Source organism: Tachyglossus aculeatus, chromosome 19, assembly GCF_015852505.1.
Source record: "Tachyglossus aculeatus isolate mTacAcu1 chromosome 19, mTacAcu1.pri, whole genome shotgun sequence".
In the NCBI taxonomy this organism is placed as follows: Eukaryota; Metazoa; Chordata; class Mammalia; order Monotremata; family Tachyglossidae; genus Tachyglossus; species Tachyglossus aculeatus.
This window is the reverse complement of record NC_052084.1, coordinates 27,200,152-27,223,576: the sequence shown is the minus strand read 5'-3', so window position 1 is coordinate 27,223,576 and position 23,425 is coordinate 27,200,152. Positions and strand designations below refer to the sequence as shown.

Here is a 23,425-nt window from a genome sequence, read left to right as displayed (position 1 = left end):
TAACAAAATAAAATAAATAGAATAGATATGTACAAATAAATTAAATAAATAGAGTAAAGAAAATACGTACAAACATATATACATCTATACAGGTGCTGTGGGGAAGGGAGGGAGGTAAGATGGGGGGATGGAGAGGGGGACGAGGGGGAGAGGAAGGAAGGGGCTCAGTCTGGGAAGGCCTCCTGGAGGAGGTGAGCTCTCAGCAGGGCCTTGAAGCATCAACTAGATGCTTTAACGGTGTTCATTATTATCATCATCGATCGCATTTATTGAGCGCTTACTGTGTGCAGAGCACTGTACTAAGCGCTTGGGAAGTACAAATTGGCAACATATAGAGACAGTCCCTACCCAACAGTGGGCTCACAGTCTAAAAAGGGGACTATACATCGGAGGGAAAACAAATACAACCATCTTATTATCTTGCTGGATAAGAGATCCTTAATAATAATGGCATTTATTAAGCACTTACTATGTGCAAAGCACTGTTCTAAGCGCTGGGGAGGTTACAAGGTGATCAGGTTGTCCCACGGGGGGCTCACAGTCTAAAAGGGGGACTATACATAGGAGGGAAAACAAATACAACCATCTTATTATCTTGCCGGATAAGAGATCCTTAATAATAATGGCATTTATTAAGCACTTACTATGTGCAAAGCACTGTTCTAAGCGCTGGGGAGGTTACAAGGTGATCAGGTCGTCCCACGGGGGGCTCACAGTCTTCATCCCCATTTTCCAGATGAGGTAACTGAGGCCCAGAGAAGTGAAGTGACTTGCCTAAAGTCACACAGCTGACAAGTGGCGGAGCCGGGATTTGAACCCGTGACCTCTGACTCCAAAGCCCGGGCTCTTTCCACTGAGCCACGATCCTTCTTGCCCCATCGATACCCCGCCGGGCCTCTACCTAGCCCTGGGTTCTAATCCCGGCGCTGCCACCGGTCTGCCGTCTGACCCAGACGCATTGGAGAAGCAGCTCAGTGGAAAGAGCCCGGGTTTTGGAGTCAGAGGTCATGGGTTCGAATCCCAGCTCCGCCACGTGTCTGCTGTATGACCTTGGGCAAGTCACTTAACGTCTCTGAGCCTCAGTTCCCTCATCTGTAAAGTGGGGATTAAGACTGTGACCCCCACGTGGGACAACCGGATCACCTTGTGTTCCCCTCAGCGCTTAGAACAGTGCTTTGCACATAGTAAGCGCTTAACAAATGCCATCATTACTATTATTATTATTATTATCCATTCCCTTATGACTCTGTGGGGACTGAGGGAGTGAGAAGACTGTCTGTGGCGAGTCAGATGCCGCTAGACGGTAAGCTCATTGTGGACAGGGAATGTGTCTATTTATTGTTCAGCTCATTGTGGACAGGGAATGTGTCTGTTTATTGTTCTCTTGTACTCTCCCAAACGCTGAAAACAGTGCTCTGCACACAGTAAGCGCTCAATAAATAGGACCGAATGAATGAACGAATACCTTTTATACGAATACAAATATTACCTTTTAGACTGTGAGCCCACTGTTGGGTAGGGACTGTCTCCATATTTTGCCAACTTGTACTTCCCAAGCGCTTAGTACAGTGCTCTGCACACAGTAAGCGCTCAATAAATACGATTGATTATTTGATTGACCCTGGGCGAGTCACTTCACTTAGGGAAAGCAGCGTGGCTCAGTGGAAAGAGCCCGGGCTTGGGTGTCGGAGGTCATGAGTTCAAATCCCGGCTCCACCACTTGTCAGCCGTGGGACTTTGGGCAAGTCACTCCTCTGCGCCTCAGTTCCCTCATCTGTAAAATGGGGATTAAGATTGAGAGCCCCAATGGACAATCTGATCACCTTGTATCCCCCCCAGCGCTTAGAACAGCACTTTGCACATAGTAAGTGCTTAACAAATACCAAAATTATTATTATTATTCTTAACTTCTCCATGAGTTTTCCCTCAACTGTAAAATGGGGATTAAGACTGTGAGCCCCATGTGGGACAGGGACTGTGTCCAATCTGATTATCTCGAATCTACCCCAGCGCTTAGTACAGCGCCTGGAACATCGTAAGTGCTTCACAAACCCCATAAAAAAAATCTGTTGGCTCTTAGGAAGCAGTGGGTCAGGAGAAATGAACACCCTTTGTCTCACTGAGATTTGGGGGAAAATCACGCCTCTTATTCTGAACTTCAGTTTAGGAGTCCTCAGAGCTGTTGTATTAAACCATCTAGTTTTATTCTGTTCCTGAAGATGACCCCACTTATGAAGTTCACTTTATGGGAGCACATAATAGTAAGAATAATAATCATGGTATTTGTCAAGCTCTGTTCAGGACGTACACAGTCCCTGTCCTACATGGGGCTCACCCTCTCAACCCCCATTTTGCAGATGGGGTAACTGAGGCACGGAGAAGTGACTTGCCCGAGGTCGCACAGCAACACGTGGAGGAGCCGGGATGAGAACCCAGATCCTTCTGTCTCTTAGGCCTGGGCTCTGTCCACTACTAAAGAAGCAGAAGGGAAACAAGAAAACAGTTCTGAAAGTCAACTGAAGTGTTGTTGTTGGGGGGAGGATGGAGATTTCCTTGCCTTCCTCCTCTGAAAAATGGGTGAATAGCTCCTTGAGGAAACAGCTCCTGTGCTTGGTTTTTGTGTAACTCGTGCATCAATCAATCAATCACAATCAATCGTATTTCTTGAGCGCTTATCCATTCAATGTCTCAATTCAACAGCGAGCACTGTGGCCTACTGGAAAGAGCACAGGATTCGGGGCAGAGGGCCTGGGTTCTAATTCCACCTCTGCCATTTGCCGGCAGCGTGACCTTGGGAAAGACTGAACTTTTCTGTCCCTAAGTTTCTTCAGCGGTAAAATGGGGATTCAATAGCTGCTCTCCCTCCTCCTTAGGCTGTGAGCCCCATGTGGGACAGGGACTCTGTCGGGCCTGATGATCTTGGACGTATTCCAGGTCTTTAATACAGTGTTTGGCACCTAGTAAGCGCTTAACAAAGACCATTATTGCTGTTATCATCTCTAAACCCGCGTTCAGATATTCTCGACTGACTTTGGAGTCCCAAACCGTAAATTTAAAGTAAGGTGGCCCTAATATCGCTGGATCTCAACCGTTTCAACATCTGTATCCCGTCCAAGTGCCGAAAAGAAACCGTTACCACTGCAGAGGATGTTGAATGGGAACCATGAAAATAAAGGCTAAACTAGCTCCTCAAAGTCTTGAAATTTAACTTCCACTGTACCCAAATGTAAAAAGTCCAACAACCAGTTACTAACCCCTTCCCATTATATATTTTTAAACCACCTCACCAAATCCGGCATGGCTCAGTGGAAAGAGCCCGGGCTTTGGAGTCAGAGGTCATGGGTTCAAATCCCGGCTCCGCCGATTGTCAGCTGTGTGACTTTGGGCAAGTCGCTTCACTTCTCTGTGCCTCAGTTCCTTCATCTGTAAAATGAGGATTAAGACTGTGAGCCCCATGTGGGACAACCTGATCACCTTGTATCCCCCAGCGCTTAGAAGCTTTGCACATAGTAAGCGCTTAACAAATGCCATCATTACTATTATTATTATTATTATCCATTCCCTTATGACTCTGTGGTGACCGAGGGAGTGAGAAGACTCTCTGTGAGAGTCAGATGCCGCTAGACGTTTAAGCTCACTGTGGACAGGGAATGTGTTGTACATATTTATTCTATTTATTTTATTCTGTTAATATGTTTTCTTTTGTTCTCTGTCTCCCCCTTCTAGACTGTGAGCCCACTGTTGGGTAGGGAGCGGCTCTAGATGTTGCCAACTTGGACTTCCTCAGCGCTTAGTCCAGTGCTCTGCACACAGTAAGCGCTCAATAAATACAATTGATTGATTGATTGATTGGACTAAGCACTTGGGAACATCTAGACAGTCCCTACCAAACAGCAGGTTCCCAATCTAGAAGGGGGGAGGCTGGCAACCAAACGTGTAGACGGGTGTCAAAACCGTCTGAATTTATAGATGAGGAAACTTGAGGGCCAGAGAGGTTAAGTGGTTTTCCCACGGCCACACAGCAGGCAAGTAGCATAGTGAGTACACATACGTACGTACTCTTGTACATATTTACTATTCTATTTATCTTATTTTGTTAATATGTTTTGTTTTGTTGTCTGTCTCCCCCTTCTAGACTGTGAGCCTGCTGTTGGGTAGGGACCGTCTCTAGATGTTGCCGAGTTGTCCTTCCCAAGCGCTTAGTACAGTGCTCTGCACACAGTCAGCACTCAATAAATGCGATTGAATGAATGAATGAATGAATTGTTCAGCTCATTGTGGACAGGGTATGTGTCTGTTTATTGTTAAGTTCATTGTGGACAGGGAATGAGTCTGTTTATTGTTCTGTTGTACTCTCCCAAATGCTGAAAACAGTGCTGTGCACACAGTAAGCGCTCAATAAATAGGACCGAATGAATGAACGAATGAAAGAACGAATCAAGGATCATTTCCCTCCCTGGCCTCCATCCTAATCATGCTGCCTTTCCTATCTTAAATCACTGTGAGGGGCTTAATACCCTCCCATTCAGAATAATGTTTGGAAAGTGTCTGCCAACTGTGTTGTACTGTACCCTCCCAAGCGCTTACTACGGGCGCTCTGCACACTCTGGGCGCTCAGAAAATACCGCGGATGCTGAACCATCCATTCAAAAACCAGTGTCATCACAGAGCCCTCCCCAAGGTGTGCTAATTCACGGCACGTTTTATAAAAGGAAAGGACGCCCGTGAGCAGGTAAGCTCTTGTCCTTCCTTCGAAGCTGTTCCTTTCATCCCGTGTTTTGACTAGGCACGCATTTAGGCAATTTTCTGTTCATCGGTTTTGAGTTCAGTAAATGCAAATCTTTTGACACTTCAGGAACTGAAGGATATTGTCACTCCGCAAATGAACAGCCGCTATAAAGCTCCCTGACTATGCACGCGTGGCAACCGCAATTATTCCCATTCGTTCGAAAGAAATTAGGGCGAACAGTTGGGCATCCGAGCCGCTGAGCGAAATGCCCGTTAAAGGCTCATCCATCCCAAGAAGCAGCTCAATCACCGACGGAAAACAAGGGTCAGAGGTTGGAAATCAAGATCCGGATTCAACGTCGGCTTGCTAGCAGGATGATTGCAATTTGTCCCCGAGAACAAAGGAGATGTGGAAATATTTTTGCATCTTTTCCTCGAGTACGTTTAGATCGTCTGGACACGGTTGTGAATGATAATTATGTTTTTATGTGGTATTTTTAACCGCTTACTACGTGCCAGGCACTGCACTAAGTGCTGGGGTCCATTGGAAGTAGCTGTGAATGATAATTATGGGTTTTTTTTCCATGGTATTTGTGAAGCGCTATGTGCCAGGCACTGCACTAAGTGCTTGGGTACATTGTCTGGACGTAGCCGTGAGTGGTAATTATGGCTTTTTTTCTATGGTATTCATTAAGCGCTTACTATGTGCTAGGCACTGCACTAAGTGCTGGGGTACATTGGATGTAGCTGTGAGTGATAATTATGGCTTTTTTTCCATGGTATTTGTTAAGCGCTTAAAATGTGCCAGGCACTGCGCTAAGTGCTGGGGTACATTGTCTGGACGTAGCCATGAGTGATAATTATGGGTTTTTTTCATGGTATCTGTTAAGCGCTCACTATGTGCCAGGCTAATTATGTTTTTTTTTCCATGGTATTTGTGAAGCGCTCACTATGTGCCAGGCACTGCACTAAGTGCTGGGGTACATCATCTGGACGTAGCTGTGAATGATAATTATGGGGTTTTTTTTCCATGGTATTTGTGAAGCGCTCACTATGTGCCAGGCACTGCGCTAAGTGCTGGGGTACATTGTCTGGACGTAGCCGTGAGTGATAATTACGGGTTTTTTTCATGGTATCTGTTAAGCGCTCACTATGTGCCAGGCTAATTATGTTTTTTTTTCCATGGTATTAGTGAAGTGCTCACTATGTGCCAGGCACTGCACTAAGTGCTGGGGTACATCATCTGGACGTAACTGTGAATGATAATTATGGTTTTTTTTTTCCATGGTATTTGTGAAGCGCTCACTATGTGCCAGGCACTGCGCTAAGTGCTGGGGTACATTGTCTGGACGTAGCCGTGAGTGATAATTATGGGTTTTTTTCATGGTATCTGTTAAGTGCTCACTATGTGCCAGGCTAATTATGTTTTTTTTCCATGGTATTTGTGAAGCGCTCACTATGTGCCAGGCACTGCACTAAGTGCTGGGGTACATCGTCTGGACGTAGCTGTGAATGATAATTATGGTTTTTTTTTCCATGGTATTTGTGAAGCGCTCACTATGTGCCAGGCACTGCGCTAAGTGCTGGGGTACATTGGACGTAGCTGTGAGTGATAATTATGGCTTTTTTTCCATGGTATCTGTTAAGCGCTTACTATGTGCCAGGCACTGCACTAAGTGCTGGGACAGATGGTCTAGATGTAGTTGTGAATAATCGTTATGCTGTGTGACCTTGGGCAAGTCACGTCAGTTCTCTGTGCTTCAGTTATCTCATCTGTAAAATGGGGATTGAAACTGTGAGCCCTGTGGGGGACGGAGACTTTGTCCAACCTGATTACCTTATATCTACCCCAATCAATCAATCAATCAATCGTATTTATTGAGCGCTTACTGTGTGCAGAGCGCTTAGTACAGTGCTAAGCGCTTAGTACAGTGCTCTGCACTTAGTAAGCGCTCAATAAATACGATTAATGATGATGATGATGCACAGCACTGTACTAAGTGCTTGGGAAGTACAAGTTGGCGACATATAGAGACAGTCCCTACCCAACAGTGGGCTCAGCACTTAGAACAGTGCTTGGCACATAGTAGGTGCTTAATGAACACCCTAATTATTATTATTATTATTATTATTATTATTTTGAAGAAGCATCCTAGGAATCAGGAGATTCTAGCGCCAACGCTGCGTACTGGGTGTGCCTACGCCACACTAGACTGTGTGCCCGTTGTTGGGTAGGGACCGTCTCTATCTGTTGCCGATTTGTACATCCCGAGCGCTTAGTCCAGTGCTCTGCACACAGTAAGCGCTCAATAAATACGATTAAATGAATGAATACATAGTCCACGTGGGGCCTCCTTGGAAGTGGGCAGGAGAAACTAGAGAAGCAGCGTGGCTTAGTGGCAAGAGCCCGGACTTGGGAGTCTTGGGTTCTAATCTCCACTCCGCCTCTTGTCGGCTGTGTGACTTTGAGTAAGTCACTTCACTTTCATTCATTCAATGGTATTTATTGAGCGCTTACTGTGTGCAGAGCACTGGACTATAATCAATAAATACGATTGATTGATTGATTGATTGATTGATTAAGCGCTTGGGAAGTCCAAGTTAGCAACACTTCTCTGGGCCTCAGTGACCTCACCTGGAAAATGTAGAGAAGCAGCGTGGCTCGGTGGAAAGAACGCGGGCTTGGGAGTCAGAGGTCGTGGGTTCTAATCCCGGCTCCGCCACTGATCAGCTGTGCGGCTTTGGGGGGGGTCACTTCACTTCTCTGGGCCTCAGTGAACTCAGCTGGAAAATGGGGGTTAAGACTGTGAGCCCCATGTGGGGCACCTTGATTACCCTGTATTTCCCCCAGCGCCTAGAACAGTGTTTGGCACATAGTAAGCGCTTAACAAATACCAAAATTATCATTATTATTATTAAATTGGGGATGAAGGCCATGAGCCCCACATGGGGCAACCTGATTACCTTGTATCTCCCCCAACGCTCATAACAGTGTTTGGCACATAGTAAGCACTTAACAAATACCAAAATTATCATTATTATTATTAAATTGGGGATGAAGGCCGTGAGCCCCACGTGGGGCAACCTCATTAGCTTGTATCTCCCCCAGCACTTAGAACAGTGCTTGGCACATAGTAAGTGCTTAACAAATACCAAAATTATTATTAGTATTATTAAAATGAGGATGAAGGCTGTGAGCCCCACGTGGGGCAACCTGATTAGCTTGTATCTCCCCCAGCGCCTAGAACAGTGTTTGGCACATAGTAAGCGCTTAACAAATACCAAAATGATCATTATTATTATTACATTGGGGATGAAGGCCGTGAGCCCCACATGGGGCAACCTGATTAGCTTGTTTCTCCCCCAGCACTTAGAACAGTGCTTGGCACATAGTAAGCACTTTAAAAATACCAAAATTATTATTATTATTATTATTATTAAAATGGGGATGAAGGCTGTGAGCCCCATGTGAGACACCCTGATTACCTTGTATCTCCCCAACGCTCAGAACAGTGTTTGGCACATAGTAAGCACTTAACAAATATCAAAATTATCATTATTATTATTAAATTGGGGATGAAGGCCATGAGCCCCACATGGGGCAACCTGATTAGCTTGTATCTCCCCCAGTGATTAGAACAGTGTTTGGCACATAGTAAGCACTTAACAAATACCAAAATTATCATTATTATTATTAAATTGGGGATGAAGGCCATGAGCCCCACATGGGGCAACCTGATTAGCTTGTATCTCCCCCAGCGCCTAGAACAGTGTTTGGCACATAGTAAGCGCTTAACAAATACCAAAATGATCATTATTATTATTAAATTGGGGATGAAGGCCGTGAGCCCCACGTGGGGCAACCTGATTAGCTTGTTTCTCCCCCAGCACTTAGAACAGTCCTTGGCACATAGTAAGCACTTTAAAAATACCAAAATTATTATTATTATTATTATTATTAAAATGGGGATGAAGGCCGTGAGCCCCATGTGGGACACCCTGATTACCTTGTATCTCCCCCAACGCTCAGAACAGTGTTTGGCACATAGTAAGCACTTAACAAATACCAAAATTATCATTATTATTATTAAATTGGGGATGAAGGCCGTGAGCCCCACATGGGGCAACCTGATTAGCTTGTATCTACTCCAGCGCTTAGAACAGTGTTTGGCACATAGTAAGCGCTTAACAAATACCAAAATTATCATTATTATTATTAAATTGGGGATGAAGGCCATGAGCCCCACATGGGGCAACCTGATTAGCTTGTATCTCCCCCAGCGCTTAGAACAGTGCTTGGCACATAGGAAGCGCTTAACAAATACCAAAATTATAATTATTATTATTAAAATGGGGATGAAAGCCGTGAGCCCCACGTGGGGCAACCTGATTAGCTTGTATCTACTCCAGCGCTTAGAACAGTGCTTGGCACATAGTAAGCACTTAGCAAATACCAAAATTATCATTATTATTATTAAATTGGGGATGAGGGCCATGAGCCCCACGTGGGGCAACCTAATTAGCTTTGTATCTACTCCAGCGTTTAGAACAGTGCCTGGCACATAGTAAGCGCTTAATACTATTATTATTATTATTATTATTTCCTGAAAATATAGCTGGCTGACATGGGTGGCAAAGACCACGGCAACGACCCGCTCCAGCCCATACTTCGCTCTGCCACCCGGGTCATTTTTCAACAAAAACGTTCAGTCCATGTTTCCCCAGTGAATGGGAGTTAGAGGTGGTGGGTTCGAATCCCGACTCCGCCCCTTGTCAGCTGGGTGACTTTGGGCAGGTCACTTCACCTCTCTGTGCCACAGTTCCCTCATCTGTAAAATGGGGATGAAAACTCTGAGCCCCCCGTGGGACAACCTGATCACCTTGTCGCCTCCCCAGCGCTTAGAACGGTGCTTCGCACATAGTGAGCGTTTACCAAATACCATCATTATTATTATTATTCTCTTTGCCTCAGTTCCCTCATCTGGAAAATGGGGATGAAGGCCGTGAGCCCCATGGGGGACAACCTGATTACCTTGTAACCCCCCCAGCGCTTAACAAATACTATTATTATTATTATTATTATTATTATTATTATCATTATTATTCTCTCTGCCTCAGTTCCCTCATCTGAAAAATGGGAGGGAAGGCCGCGAGCCCCACGGGGGACAACCTGATGACCTTGTAAGCCCCCCAGCGCTTAGAACAGGGCTTGGCACAGAGTAAGCGCTTAACAAATGCTATGATTATTGTTATGATTATTTTTATGGTTATTCCCGTGGTTGCCCACCCCCCTCGGCAGCGAGCGGGCAGTCCTTACCTTCAGGGGAGCCAGAGGTGGGCACGGGGGGCGGAGCCAATGGCCGAGAGGGGGGCGGGGCCTCAGGTGGGCACGGGGGGCGGAGCCAATGGCGGAGAGGGGGCGGGGCCTGAGGTGGGCACGGGGGGGCAGAGCCAATGGCAGAGAGGGGGCGGGGCCTGAGGTGGGCACGGGGGGCAGAGCCAATGGCAGAGAGGGGGCGGGGCCTGAGGCGGGCACGGGGGGCAGAGCCAATGGCAGAGAGGGGGCGGGGCCTGAGGCGGGCACGGGGGGCGGAGCCAATGGCAGAGAGGGGGCGGGGCCTGAGGCGGGCACGGGGGGCAGAGCCAATGGCAGAGAGGGGGCGGGGCCTGAGGCGGGCACGGGGGGCGGAGCCAATGGCAGAGAGGGGGCGGGGCCTGAGGTGGGCACGGGGGGCGGAGCCAATGGCAGGGAGGGGCGGGGCCTTAGGTGGGCACGGGGGCGGAGCCAATAGCCGAGAGGGGGCGGGGCCTTAGGTGGGCACGGGGGGGGGCAGAGCCAATGGCGGAGAGGGGGCGGGGCCTGAGGTGGGCACGGGGGGCGGAGCCAATGGCAGGGAGAGGGCGTGGTTTGAGGTGGGCACGGGGGCAGAGCCAATGGCAGAGGTGGGCGGGGCCTTAGGTGGGCACGGGGGGGCGGAGCCAATGGCAGACAGGGGGCGGGGCCTGAGGTAGGCACGGGGGGGGGGCAGAGCCAATGGCAGAGAGAGGGCGGGGCCTTAGGTGGGCACCGGGGGCAGAGCCAATGGTGAAGGGGGGCGGACCCACTGGAAAGGGGTGGGGCCAGGGACTGGGGCGTGGTCAGAGCTTTGTCAGTGGGCGGAGCCGGCGTCAGAGGGGGCGCGGCCATTAGTCAGAGAGCTGTCGGTGGGCGGGGCCAACGGCTGGGGGCGTGGTCATGGACTAGGGGGCGTCAGTGGGCGTGTCCGGCGTCGGGGGGGCGTGGCCGGCGGCAGAGGGGGCGCGGCCGTTGGTCCGAATGCTGTCAGTGGGCGTGTCCGGCCGCGGAGGGGGCGCGGCCATTGGCCAGAATGCTGCCGGCGGGCGGGGCCAGCGGTGGAGGGGCGCGCCCCCTCTCGGGGGGCGTGTCCGGCGTCGGAGGGGGCGCGGCCATTGGTCGGAGGGCCGTCGGTGGGCGGGGCTTACGTCGGAGGGGGCGCGGCCGTTGGGCCGAATGCTGTCAGTGGGCGTGTCCGGCGGCGGAGGGGGCGCGGCCATTGGCCAGAATGCTGCCGGCGGGCGGGGCCAGCGGTGGAGGGGCGCGTCCCCGCTCGGGGGGGTGTGTCCGGCGGCGGAGGGGGCGCGGCCATTGGTCGGAGGGCCGTCGGTGGGCGGGGCTTACGTCGGAGGAGGCGCGTCCCCGCTCGGGGGCGTGGCCCGGCGACGGAGGGGGCGCGGCCATTGGTCGGAGGGCCGTCGGTGGGCGGGGCTTACGTCGGAGGGGGCGCGGCCATTGGTCGGGGGCGGGGCGGTGGGCGGGGCCCGTGGCGGGAGCCGAGCGGAGCGGTGGGCCGGGGCCGCGCCCGACGATGGAGCGGCCCCGGCGGGAGCGCGCGGCCGCCTCGGACAGGTAAGGGGGGGGGGGCCGTCCGTCCGTCCCCTTCATCCTCCCCATCCCCATCGTCATCGTCATGGCCGCGATGAGGGCATCTGTTGTTCGGTCGCCGTGTGTGTGTGTGTGTGGTGTGCGGGTGTGTGTGTGTGCGCCGGGTGACCTTGGAGCAGTCATTTCCCCGGCGGCCCCGGGGCTCAGAGACCCATCACTGAGCCGCCGCTGGGTGCCACGGCACCGACCTCGGGGGCCCGTGTTTGGGGGGCTGTTGTGTGGGTTTGGTGGGTCTGAGTGTCTCTGCACGGGGGTTTGGGGGTCTAGGGTGCGTTTGGGTGACGGGTCTGGGGCTCCGCACGTGTGTTTGGGTGTTGGTAGCTCTCTTCCTCCCTTCAAGGCCCCGCTGAGAGCTCGCCTCCTCCAGGAGGCCTTCCCACACTGAGCCCCTTCCTTCCTCTCCCCCTCGTCCCCCTCTCCACCCCCCCCCATCTTACCTCCTTCCCTTCCCCACAGCACCTGTAGATATGGATATATGTTTGTACGTATTTATTACTCTATTTATTTTACCTGTACATATCTATTCTATTTATTTTATTTTGTTAGTCTGTTTGGTTTTGTTCTCTGTCTGCCCCTTTTAGACCGTGAGCCCGCTGTTGGGTAGGGGCCGTCTCTAGATGTTGCCAGTTTGTACTTCCCAAGCGCTTAGTCCAGTGCTCTGCCCACAGTAAGCGCTCGATAAATACGATCGATTGATTGATTGATTGGTGGGTCTGGGTGGGTCTGGGCGGTGGGCCTGGGGGAGTCTGGGGGGGTCTGAGTGTCTGTGCACCCGTTTGGGGGTCTGGGGGCGTTTGAGTGGTGGGTCTGGGGCCCTGGGGCCGGGTTTGGGGGTCTGTGTGGGTTTGGGGGGCTGTTGGGGGCCTTTGTGTGGGTTCGGTGGGTCTGAGTGTCTGTGCACGGGGGTTTGGGGGGCTGGGGGCGTTTGGGTGACGGGTCTGGGGCTCTGCACGTGTGCTTGTGGGTTTGTGGGGCTGGGTGGGTCTGGGCGGTGGGCCTGGGGGCTGTGCACGCCTCTGTGGGTCTGGGTGGGCTTGGGCGCCGGGCCTGGGGGGCTGGGGGGGGGCTGGGGGGGTTTGGTGGGTCTGAGTGTCTGTGCACGTGTCGGTGGGTCTGGGTGCGTTTGAATGGTGGGTCTGGGGCCCTGGGCCCGGGTTTGGGAGTCCGGGTGGGTTTGGGTCATAGGTCTGGGGCTGTGCACGTGCGTTGGTGGGTTTGGGTGGGTTTGGGTGGGGGGCCTGGGGGGCTGTGTGCGTTTGGGTGGTGGGGCTGGGTCTCTGGGGCCGGGTTTGGGGGGCGGGGGGGTGGGTCTGGGTGTCTGTGCACGTGTTTGTGGGGCTGGGTCCGTTTGAATGGTAGGTCTGGGGCTCTGGGTCTGTGTTTGTGAGTCTGGGCGGCTTTGGGTCATAGGTCTGGGGCTGTGCACCTGTGTTGGTGGGTCTGGGTGGGTTGGGATGGTGGGTCTGGGGCTCCGCACGTGTGTTGGTGGGTCCGGGCGGTGGGCCTGGGGGTCTGGGGGCGTTTGGCTGGTGGGGCTGGGGCTCTGGGGCCGGGTTTGGGCGCTGGGCCAGGGCGTCTGGGTGGGTCTGGGTGGGCTTGGTGGGTCTGAGTGTCTGTGCACGTGTTTGTGGGGCTGGGGGCGTTTGGGTGGTGGGGCTGGGGGTCTGGGGCCGGGTTTGGGAGTCCAGGGGGGTTTGGGTCATAGGTCTGGGGCTGTGCACGTGCGTTGGTGGGTCTGGGTGGGTTTGGGCGGGGGGCCTGGGGGTCTGTGCACATGTTTGTGGGTCTGGGTGCGTTTGAATGGTAGGTCTGGGGCTCTGGGTCCGTGTTTGGGAGTCCGGGTGGGTTTGGGTCATAGGTCTGGGGCTCCGCACCTGTGTTGGTGGGTTTGGGCGCTGGGCCTGGGGGTCTGGGTGGGTCTGGGTGTGTTTGGGTGGTGGGTCTGGGGGTCTGTGCACGTGCTTGTGGGTCTGGGTGGTGGGTCTGGGGGGTCTGTGTGGGTTTGGTGGGTCTGAGTGTCTGCACGCGTTTGTGAGTCTGGGTGGGTTTGGACGCTGGGCCTGGGGGTCTGTGTGGGTTTGGATGGTGGGTCTGAGTGTCTGTGCACGTGTTGGTGGGGCTGGGGGCGTTTGGGTGGTGGGTCTTGGGTCTCTGGGCCCGTGTTTGTGGGTCTGTGTGCGTTTGAATGGTAGGTCTGGGTCTCTGGGGCTGTGTTTGTGAGGCCGGGTGGGTTTGGGTGACGGGTCTGGGTCTGTCTGTGCACGTGTGTTGGTGGGTCTGGGCGGTGGGCCTGGGTGCCTGTGTGCGTTTGGGTGGTGGGTCTGGGGCTCTGGGGCCGGGTTTGGGGGTCTGGGTGGGTTTGGGGGGCGGGTCTTGGGCTCCTCACGTGTGTTTGTGGGGCAGGGTGGGTTTGGGCGCTGGGCCTGGGGGGCTGTTGGGGGGGCTTGTGTGGGTTTGGTGGGTCTGAGTGTCTCTGCACGGGGGTTTGGGGGTCTGGGGGTGTTTGAATGGTGGGTCTGGGTCTCTGGGTCGGCGTTTGTGAGTCCGGGTGGGTTTGGGTGATAGGTCTGGGGCTCCACACCTGTGTTTTTGTGGGTCTGTGTGGGTTTGGGTGGTGGGGCCTGGGTCTGTGTGGGTTTGGGTGGTGGGTCTGGGGGTCTTTGCACGTGTTTGCTGGTGGGTCTGGGTGGGTTTGGGCGCTGGGCCTGGGGGTATGGGTGGGCCTGGGTGGGTTTGGGTGGTGGGTCTGGGGGTCTGTGCACGTGCTTGTGGGTCTGTCAACGTTTGGGTGGTGGGTCTGGGTGAGTTTGGGTGGTGGGTCTGGGGGTCTGTGTGGGTCTGGGTGTGTTTGAGTGGTGGGTCTGGGTGTTTGTGCACGTGTTTGTGGGTCTGGCTGGGTTTGGGTGGTGGGTCTGGGTCTGTGGGTCTGTGGGTTTGGTGGGTCTGAGTGTCTGCACGTGTTTGTGGGTCTGAGTGCGTTTGGGTGGTGGGTCTGGGGGTCTGTGTCTCTGTGTCTGTGCTTGTGGGTCTGGGTGTGTTTGTGGGTTTGGGTGGTGGGTCTGGGTCTCTGCACGTGTGTTTGTGGGTCTGTGTGTGCTTGTGTGGGTTTGGGTGGTGGGTCTGGGTCTCTGGGGCCGGGTTTGTGGGTCTGTGTGGGTTTGGGGGGCGGGTCTGGGGCTCTGGGTCCGTGTTTGTGGGTCTGTGTGGGTTTGGGTGGCGGGTCTGGGGCTCTGGGTCCGTGTTTGTGGGTCTGTGTGGGTTTGGGTGGCGGGTCTGGGGCTCTGGGTCCGTGTTTGTGGGTCTGTGTGGGTTTGGGTGGCGGGTCTGGGGCTCTGGGTCCGTGTTTGTGGGTCTGTGTGGGTTTGGGTGGCAGGTCTGGGTCCCTGTGTCTGTGTTTGTGACTCCTCTGGGTGGGTTTAGGTGCTGTGCCTGGGGGTCTGTATGGGTCTGTGTGGGTTTGGATGGTGGGTCTGAGTGTCTGTGCATGTTTGTGGGTCTGGGGGCGTTTGGGTGGTGGGTCTGGGGGTCTGTGTCTCTGTGTCTGTGCTTGTGGGTCTGGGTGTGTTTGTGTGGGTTTGGGTGGTGGGTCTGGGTCTCTGCACGTGTGTTTGTGCGTCTGTGTGTGCTTGTGTGGGTTTGGGTGATGGGCCAGGGTGTCTGTGTCTGTGAATCTGTGTGGGTTTGGGTGATGGGCCTGGGGGTCTGTGTTTGTGGGTCTGCGTGTGTTTGGGTGGTGGGTCTGGGGCCTTGTGGGTCTGCGTGTGTTTGCGTGGTGTGCCGGGGTCCCTGTGCGTGGGTTTGGGGGTTCAGTACAGTGCCAAGCGCTTAGCCCAGTGCTCAAGCGCTTAGACACAGCCCATATCCCACATGGAGTTCACAGTCTTCATCCCCACTTGACAGATGAGGAAATTGAGGCATGGAGGAGTGAAGTCCTTTCTCTCCCCTTCCCTCTCCTTCCCTTCCCTCTCCTTCCTTTCCCTCCCCTTCCCTTTCCTTCCCTTCCCTTTCCTCCCCTTCCCTTCCCTTCCCTCCCCTCCCCTCCCCTTCCCTTCCCTCCCCTTCCCTTCCCTTCCCTCCCCTTCCCTCCCCTTCCCTTCCCTTCCCTTCCCTCCCCTCCCCTCCCCTCCCCTCCCCTCCCCTCCCCTTCCCTTCCCTCCCCTCCCCTCCCCTCCCCTTCCCTCCCCTTCCCTCTCCTCCCCTTCCCTCTCCTTCCCTTCCCTTCCCTCTCCTTCCGTTCCCTCTCCTTCCCTTTCCTTTCCTTCCTTTCCCTGTCCTTTCCTTTCCTCCCCTTCCCTCTCTTTCCCTTCCCTCTCCTTCCCTTCCCTTCCCTTTCCTTTCTTTCCCTCCCCTCCCCTCCCCTTCCCTTTCTTTCTTTAATTGCTAACTAGGTGCCAGGTCCTGTAATTAAACACTGGGATGCAAGCTATCCCAGATAGCTAGATCCAAGCTAATCAGATTGGACACAGCCCATGTCCCACATGGGGCTCACGGTCTTCATCCCCATTGTACAGATGAGGGAATTGAGGCTCGGAGAAATGAAGCTGGTTTTGTTGGGCTTTATGGTATTGGTCAAGCGCTTTCTAGGTACAGTAGTGGATCCGTGTTGATCAGGCGGGACATAGTCCCCATCCCAAACGGGACTCACAGTCTTGATCCCTATTTTACAGATGAGGAAACTGAGGCTCAGAGAAGTGAAGTGGCCCAAGGCCACGTGGCAGTCATTCATTCATTCATTCCATCGTATTTATTGAGCGCTTACTGTGTGCAAAGCACTGTACTAAGCGCTTGAGGATTAGGACCCAGGTCATTCTGACTCCCGGCCCGTGCTCCGTCCACTAGACCAAGCTGTTTCTCATTAGACTGGAAAAATTAAAGCTTTCTTTCTTGAGATCCAGACTGGTAATAGGAGTTGTTTTCCTAGCCCAGCCGTTCTAGGCTGGTTCAAATCCTTATGAGGGGGCAATCGTGAATGAAATATCTTTAACACACCAGAAAGTCCAAGGGTATACCTCCAACATCTTGGAGTTTTCCGCCGTAACTATAATGAGATTGTGAGTTTGGGGTTTTTTGGGATTCGTTAGGCATTTACTACATGCCAGGCGCTGTGCTAAACTCCGGGGATAGATACCCATTCCCTACCCCTTCCGTTTCTCTACTTACTGCATTTCTTCTTATTTCTCTTTTGAAGAAATTGGCCATTTAATAATGGCGTTTATTAAGCGCTTACTATGTGCAAAGCACTGTCATTCTTTGCGGTAATATTTTTTTTTCTGTATGGGTAAGCACTGTCATTTCTTTGCGGTAAGATTTTTTTTTTTCCTGTATGGCTAAGCTCTAGGGGCTCTGAGCAACAGAACGTAACCTTTCTAGGAATAATTACTAAGTGAAATAAAAGCGTTTGGAAGAATCAGCCCCCACTGCTATCCCTTCTGCTATCCTTGGGTGAATGTCAGCGAAGGACCCCAGTAAATCTCAAAATTCAGTTTTTTTTTTAATCAAAGAGGGTTTTCTTTCTGCCCTTCAAGGGCGTCGTCCTGGGCCCATGTCAAAGTGGATTATTTGATATTGGGCCACAGCCTTTAATATACCCGGGGTTCGCTATAGAGTCTGGGGAAAGGGGATGTGTCTCTTAGATTGTTGGACTGTACTCTTCCCCAGTGCTTAGTACACAGTAAGCACTCAATAAACACGACTGATGGATTGAAAACTCCAACCGTACCGCGAAGATTTAAGCAGGTTTAGAAAGAAATGGAAAGAAATGGGGGTACCAGCGTGTCTTTTCAGACGGTCGCGTAGTTACGTATCTTCGGCGTCATCATTTCTTAATGCAAAATAATCGGAAAGATCGTCGTCAGCGGTTTTTATTGAGCACTGTACTAAGCGTTTGGAAGAGCACACTACATAAGGGTTGGCAGACACGTTCCCTTCCCATGGAGAGGAAAAATAAAATCACTAGATCGCTAAATCAATCCTCTAAAATGAGGATGGAGACTGTGAGCCCCAAGTGGGACAGGGACAGTGACCACCCGATTATCTCGTCTCCGTCTTGAGGCTGTAAACTGACTGTGAGCAGGTAATGTGTCTGTTGTATTGTACTTTCCCAAGCGCTTAGTACAGTGCTGTGCACGCAGTGAGCGCTCAGTAAATATGACTGACTGGCTGGCTGTGCTAAGCGCCGGGGTGGATGCACCTTAATCAGGTCGGACACAGTCCGTGTCCCACATGGGGCTCCACCGTCTTAATCCCCATTTTACAGAGGAGGTCACTGAGGCCCAGAGAAGTGACGTGACTTGCCTGAGGTCCCACAGCAGACAGGTGGCGGAGTCAGAATTAGAACCCAGGTCTTCCTGAATCCCAGGCCCGAGCTCTATCCACTAGGCCACACTGCTTCTCTCTCAGTGGGTGACCCTCGTCCCTCGTTGTTTTTTCACCGCACTCCATACCGTCAGATTATCGGACTCGGTAATAATAATAACTGTGGCACTTGTTAAGCGCTTGCTATGGTGACGGGCACTGTACTAAGCTCCCGGGTGGATTCAGGCAAAGGGGGTTGGCCAGTGCAGAAGGGCTGAGGTAGAGGCTTAGACTTAGAGGCGTGGGCATTTCATTCCGTCGTATTTATTGACCACTTACTGTGTGCAGAGCGCTGTACTAAGCGCCTGGGAAGTCCAAGTTGGCAACATAGAGAGACGGTCCCTACCCAACAACGGGCTCGCGAAGCAGCGTGGCTCAGTGGAAAGAGCCCGGGCTTTGGAGTCAGAGGTCAGGGGTTCAAATCCCGGCTCCGCCACTTGTCAGCCGTGTGACTTTGGGCAAGTCACTTCACTTCTCTGGGCCTCAGTTCCCTCATCTGTAAAATGGGGATTAAGGCTGTGAGCCCCCCCGTGGGACAACATGATCACCTTGCAACCTCCCCAGCGCTTAGAACAGTGCTTTGCACATAGTAAGAGTAATAAATGCCATTATTATTATTATTATTATTATTAGAAGGGTGCATGTTTCCCCCTCCAACTCGATTTGCGTTAACAGACTCGGTGGCGGAAATATAAAGTTCCTTAATTCCTTCATCGCGCCGTATTCGAATCACGGAATGGAAACACGTGATGTAGCCTGCCTGATAACGCGTCGCCTGGAGAAGCAAAACAGTGGGAGCTCAATCGAGTGTTTTGGTGTCAAAGCCAGTATAAATAAGCTGGAGGTTCGCTCAGCGTCCCATGTATTGGCATTTTGAAATTGATTGGATTTAGAAGGATTAAGTTTGCTAGGGGCTTATCTGTTAAAATTGTTTAATAGGCGGTCCAGGTTGAACTGGGGCTCATTAATCACATTACGAGCCCAAATTCAAGGCCCGTTTTCCCGAGCATTTTCCCGGAGATCGGGCCTGATCAGAGATTTGACCGTATGACTCTTTTGCATGTGCTAATCCATGTGTGCAGGCGCGGTCACGTGCGGTGATTTTTCACGCTCGGCCCCGGCGACGCCCGCCGCCTTTTTCCTGTCCATCTTTTCGACTGTACTGGACGTTATTTGATGTAGTGCTTTAGGACGTTCGTGTGGGGCAGAAACTTCTAAGGAGTTCTGGGTTCCATTTTATGGAAGACGAGGCAGCACGGCCTAGTGGTTAGAGCCCAGGTTTGGGAGTCCGGAGAAACTGGCCACCTTGGACAAGTCACTTAATGATGGCATTTATTAAGCGCTTACTATATGCAAAGCACCGTTCTAAGTGCTGGGGAAGTTACGAGGCCATCAGGTTGCCCCCCCCGGGGGCTCACAGTCTTAATCCCCATTTTACAGATGAAGGAACTAAGGCACAGAGAAGTGAAGCGACTCGCCCAAAGTCACACAGCTGACAAGTGGCGGAGCCGGGGTTCGAACCCTTGACCCCTGACTCCGAAGCCCGGGCTCTTTCCGCCGAGCCACTTGACTTCTTGGCCTCAGTTTCCTCATCTGTAAAATGGGGATTAAGCCTGAGCCCCACAGGGGACATAGAGGGTGTCCAGCCTGATTAGCTAGTACAGTGCTTGACACATAGTAAACTCTTAACGGATACTATCATTATTATTATTATTATTACAGCGGGAGGGATTTGAGTGAAGAGGTGACAGGGAACAAAACCAGGAGGATGTACCTTTTTAACGATGGGGGCTTTAAATCCGACTGGGAATCTTACCTGCAGACTTGACCTGGGCCTTAAACGTTTTCGCTTCGGGGAGTCGCGTAATGAATCTATAACCGAGCAATGTTGGAATTCTGATCCGGAATTCAAAATGAACGAAACCAGTCAGCTCGTCGTGGGAAGGGAACGGGTCTGCCAACTCTGTTATATCGTGTTCTCCCAAGCGCTCAGTACAGCAGCACTCTGCACGCAGTAAGCGCCCAACAAATATGATCGATTGAACCGGTTAGTTGCATTCCACCCCAGTGCCTGGCACCCACGGGGAGCTTACTGTGCTTTAGTTCTTTTCCAATCGGGAAGCCTGCGGAGTTTGTCAGCTTTCAAAGGCAACTAAGTGAGGTGAGCTGAATTGCTAAATGACTCTTACCAGGCACTCAACAACGTCACTGCTTGGTTTCCCCACACAATCATATGGCTTGCCATCCCGAAGTACAGGAAAACAGACATTTTTCCCTGTCATTCAAGAGCGGCTCTATGGCACTCATTTCTCTGAAGTTTTCTTCCACTGATCAAACGTGGCTTTAATGTGACCCTAACTTTATCACAAAATAGGTACTCTTGCCATCTCAAAACATGAAGAGCGTTCCAAAATTATTTTTATGGTGAACGAACCAGCAATCTTTAGTGTGTGTATATGTATATGTATGTATATATATATATATACATATATATACACTAGATTATATTATACTATTATAATTATATATATACACATTAGATTATATTATACTATTATAATTATATATACACACTAGATTATTATACTATTATAATTATAGATTATGACTATATAATCTATAGAGTATAGATTATACTATTATATTATATAATAAAACTATTAGCATATAATGTGTATAATATGTTATATATAATATGTATATATTATATGCTAATTCCAACCCGATTTGCTTGTATTCACCCCAGTGCTTAGTACAGTGCCTGGCACATAGTAAGCACTTAACAAATGCCATCCTTATTATTATTTTTATTAATCCTCTTGTATTGTACTCTCCCAAGCACTTAGAGCAGTGCTCTCTGCACATAGCGCTCAATAAATACCACTGATTGATAAATTATAGAACATCTTTAGTGTAGATACATTTATATATATATTTACAGTCTTCTAGACTGTGAGCCCGCTGTTGGGTAGGGACTGTCTCTATGTGTTGCCGACTTGTACTTCCCAAGCGCTTAGTACAGTGCTCTGCACACAGTAAGCGCTCAATAAATACGATTGATTGATTGATATATATCGAGTGTATAAAGATATATTGCCTGAGGGAGCGTGTTCTGTTTGCAAAAATAGTTCTTCAAAGTGAGAGGCACGTTTCAGACTCCGACACCCTCTGAATCAAATTTGCACATAGTTTCGATTGGCATTTAGAAATGGTAATAGACTTCTTTGCTATAATGTGGGGTTAAATTCTGGGCAGGGAACGTATCTACCATCTCTCTTATATTGTAATCTCCCAAGGGTTTGGTACGGCGCTCTGCATGCAGTAAGAGCTCAATAAATTTGACTGGTTGAAGAACCTTGTTTTAGGGAAAAGTAGTTTTGTAGCGCTTGGACTTAAACCCTTGTCCAGTCATACACCCAACTGTTTTTATTGCGTCTTTTAATAATAATTGAATGTGCCCTGATTTCACAGTAGAATCCACCCTAGAACATGTAGTGGGAGCATGTGTGATTGGAAGACGGTAAATCTAGTGACTGACAGGTATTTTTACCACTGCTTGTCAACCTCTTTGATGGTGTGTACCTTACTGCTCCCAAAGTCTTAGCCTGCTTTCGGAGAACTCAAGAGTACATCTTGGAGAATACCCCTGGTATTCATGTGCCAATGAATACCAGAATTATTATTATTCGACTGTCTACTTTTGTCTTTTCCGTTTATGCCTGGAGTTGAACTCATTTGCCAATTGTACGCTTATCAATTCGCGTCTGCTAGTCTCCCCACTGAATTATTAAGTCTTCACATGCAGGGACCTTATCGTCCATGTTATAATCTGAAACCCCCAGAACAGTGCTCTGCACTCAATAAGTGCTTTTGAGGAGGATAATCTTTTGATGGAGAACCGGGTCTAATTTTTTTGTTAATAAAACCTTCATAGTGCGATAGAAAAATCCACCAAAGTTCCGTGGAGCGATAGCGGATGATGGATTTAGTAATGGGAAATCATAGCCGATGCTCCCTTTCTATGGATTTCGGGAGAACGGACCCCTTGTTTTGGGAAGAAATGTATCATTTTATTCTCCCCCTCCCTGCCATTAAGGTTTTGGACCTAGGAAAGGCGATGCACAAATCTTAAAGCATCTTTCTTGAAGTTTAGGCTAGAAATGAAGTAGTATTAATTTCATGTGATTTCCAAAGGTGCAGTGGTTCTGTGAAAAAAGGGCATTTATGGACTCTGTATACAAACGATACATTGAGCAGCAGAGTGGCTCAATGGAAAGAGCACGGGTTTTGGAGTCAGAGGTCGTGGGTTCAAATCCCGGCTCCGCTGACCATCAGCTGTGTGACTTTGGGCAAGTCACTTAACTTCTCTGTGCCTCAGTTGCCTCATCTGTAAAATGGGGATTAAAACTGTGAGCCCCCCGTGGGACAACCTGGTCACTTTATAACCTCCCCAGCGCTTAGAAAGTGTTTTGCACATAGTAAGCGCTTAACAAATACCATCATTATTATCATTATTATTAACGTGTTCATTTTTTCCGGTGGATTTCTACCTGGGATGACCAAAGCCGAATTATTGCCATCATTATTTCATTAATACTCATCTCATTACCTCCAAATGAGCCAGTTGCATCAAAGGGATTGAGAATCCCTTCCAACAAAATTCTTCTAGGGAAACTATTTCGGTAAACATTTTGTATCATAAAATGCCGTTTAACCAAAGTTCAAACATCAGAAGCAGCGTGGCCTGGTTGAAAAGAGCCCAGGCCTGGGATTTCAGAGGATTTGGGTTCTAATCCCTGCTCCGCCACTTGCCTGCCAAGTGACCTTGGGCAAGGCATTTCACTTCTCTGTGCCTCAGTTACTGTGTATGGAAAATGGGGATTAAAGGCTTTGTAGGACAGGGACTGCGTCCAACCCGTTTAGATGATGTCTACCCCAGCTGTCAGTACAGTGCCTGGCCCATGGTACGCGCTTACCGAACACCGTAAAGAAACTATTTAATGTAACATTGTAACTAGGGGAAAGTTTCACAGATACCACTGTTGATATCCCCCGTGGGGTGAAAAAATACAAACTAGCAGCGGCGGTAGTGGCAAACACAGCCCCTTTTCCAGCCGTTGAGCCGCATTTAGTACTTAGTAATAATAATAATTATGGTATTTGTTCAGTGCTTACTATGTGCCAAGCACCGTTCTAAGTACTTGTTGCTGTTGAGTGTTGGAAAGGTAATACAGGAATGTGATGTGGGAAAATCCTAACTGGTTCTTCTAGAAAAGGGATTTTGGTTTAGATGTTAGAGAAGAGCCGATGAAGCAGTAAGTTTGTGTGGTTCCATTCAAGCCCTGAGGGTGATGAATTGTGAAAATTAGGTCAAATCATTTGTCCTCGTCGACCCTCAGT

The 23,425-nt window shown here is 50.5% G+C and overlaps 1 protein-coding gene across 1 annotated transcript; it reads right to left on the bottom strand.

Moving 5' to 3' along the window:
• Positions 1–11,814: 11,814 nt before the first annotated feature.
• On the bottom strand, positions 11,815–19,174 carry LOC119940671 (extensin-like). Its single transcript, XM_038760883.1, has 5 exons — positions 19,118–19,174; positions 18,684–18,800; positions 13,546–14,445; positions 12,444–13,304; positions 11,815–11,934 (listed from the first exon to the last, which is right to left on the bottom strand). The coding sequence occupies exons 1-5, from the start codon at positions 19,172–19,174 to the stop codon at positions 11,815–11,817; spliced, it is 2,055 nt and encodes a 684-aa protein (XP_038616811.1).
• Between the last annotated feature and the right edge of the window lie 4,251 nt (positions 19,175–23,425).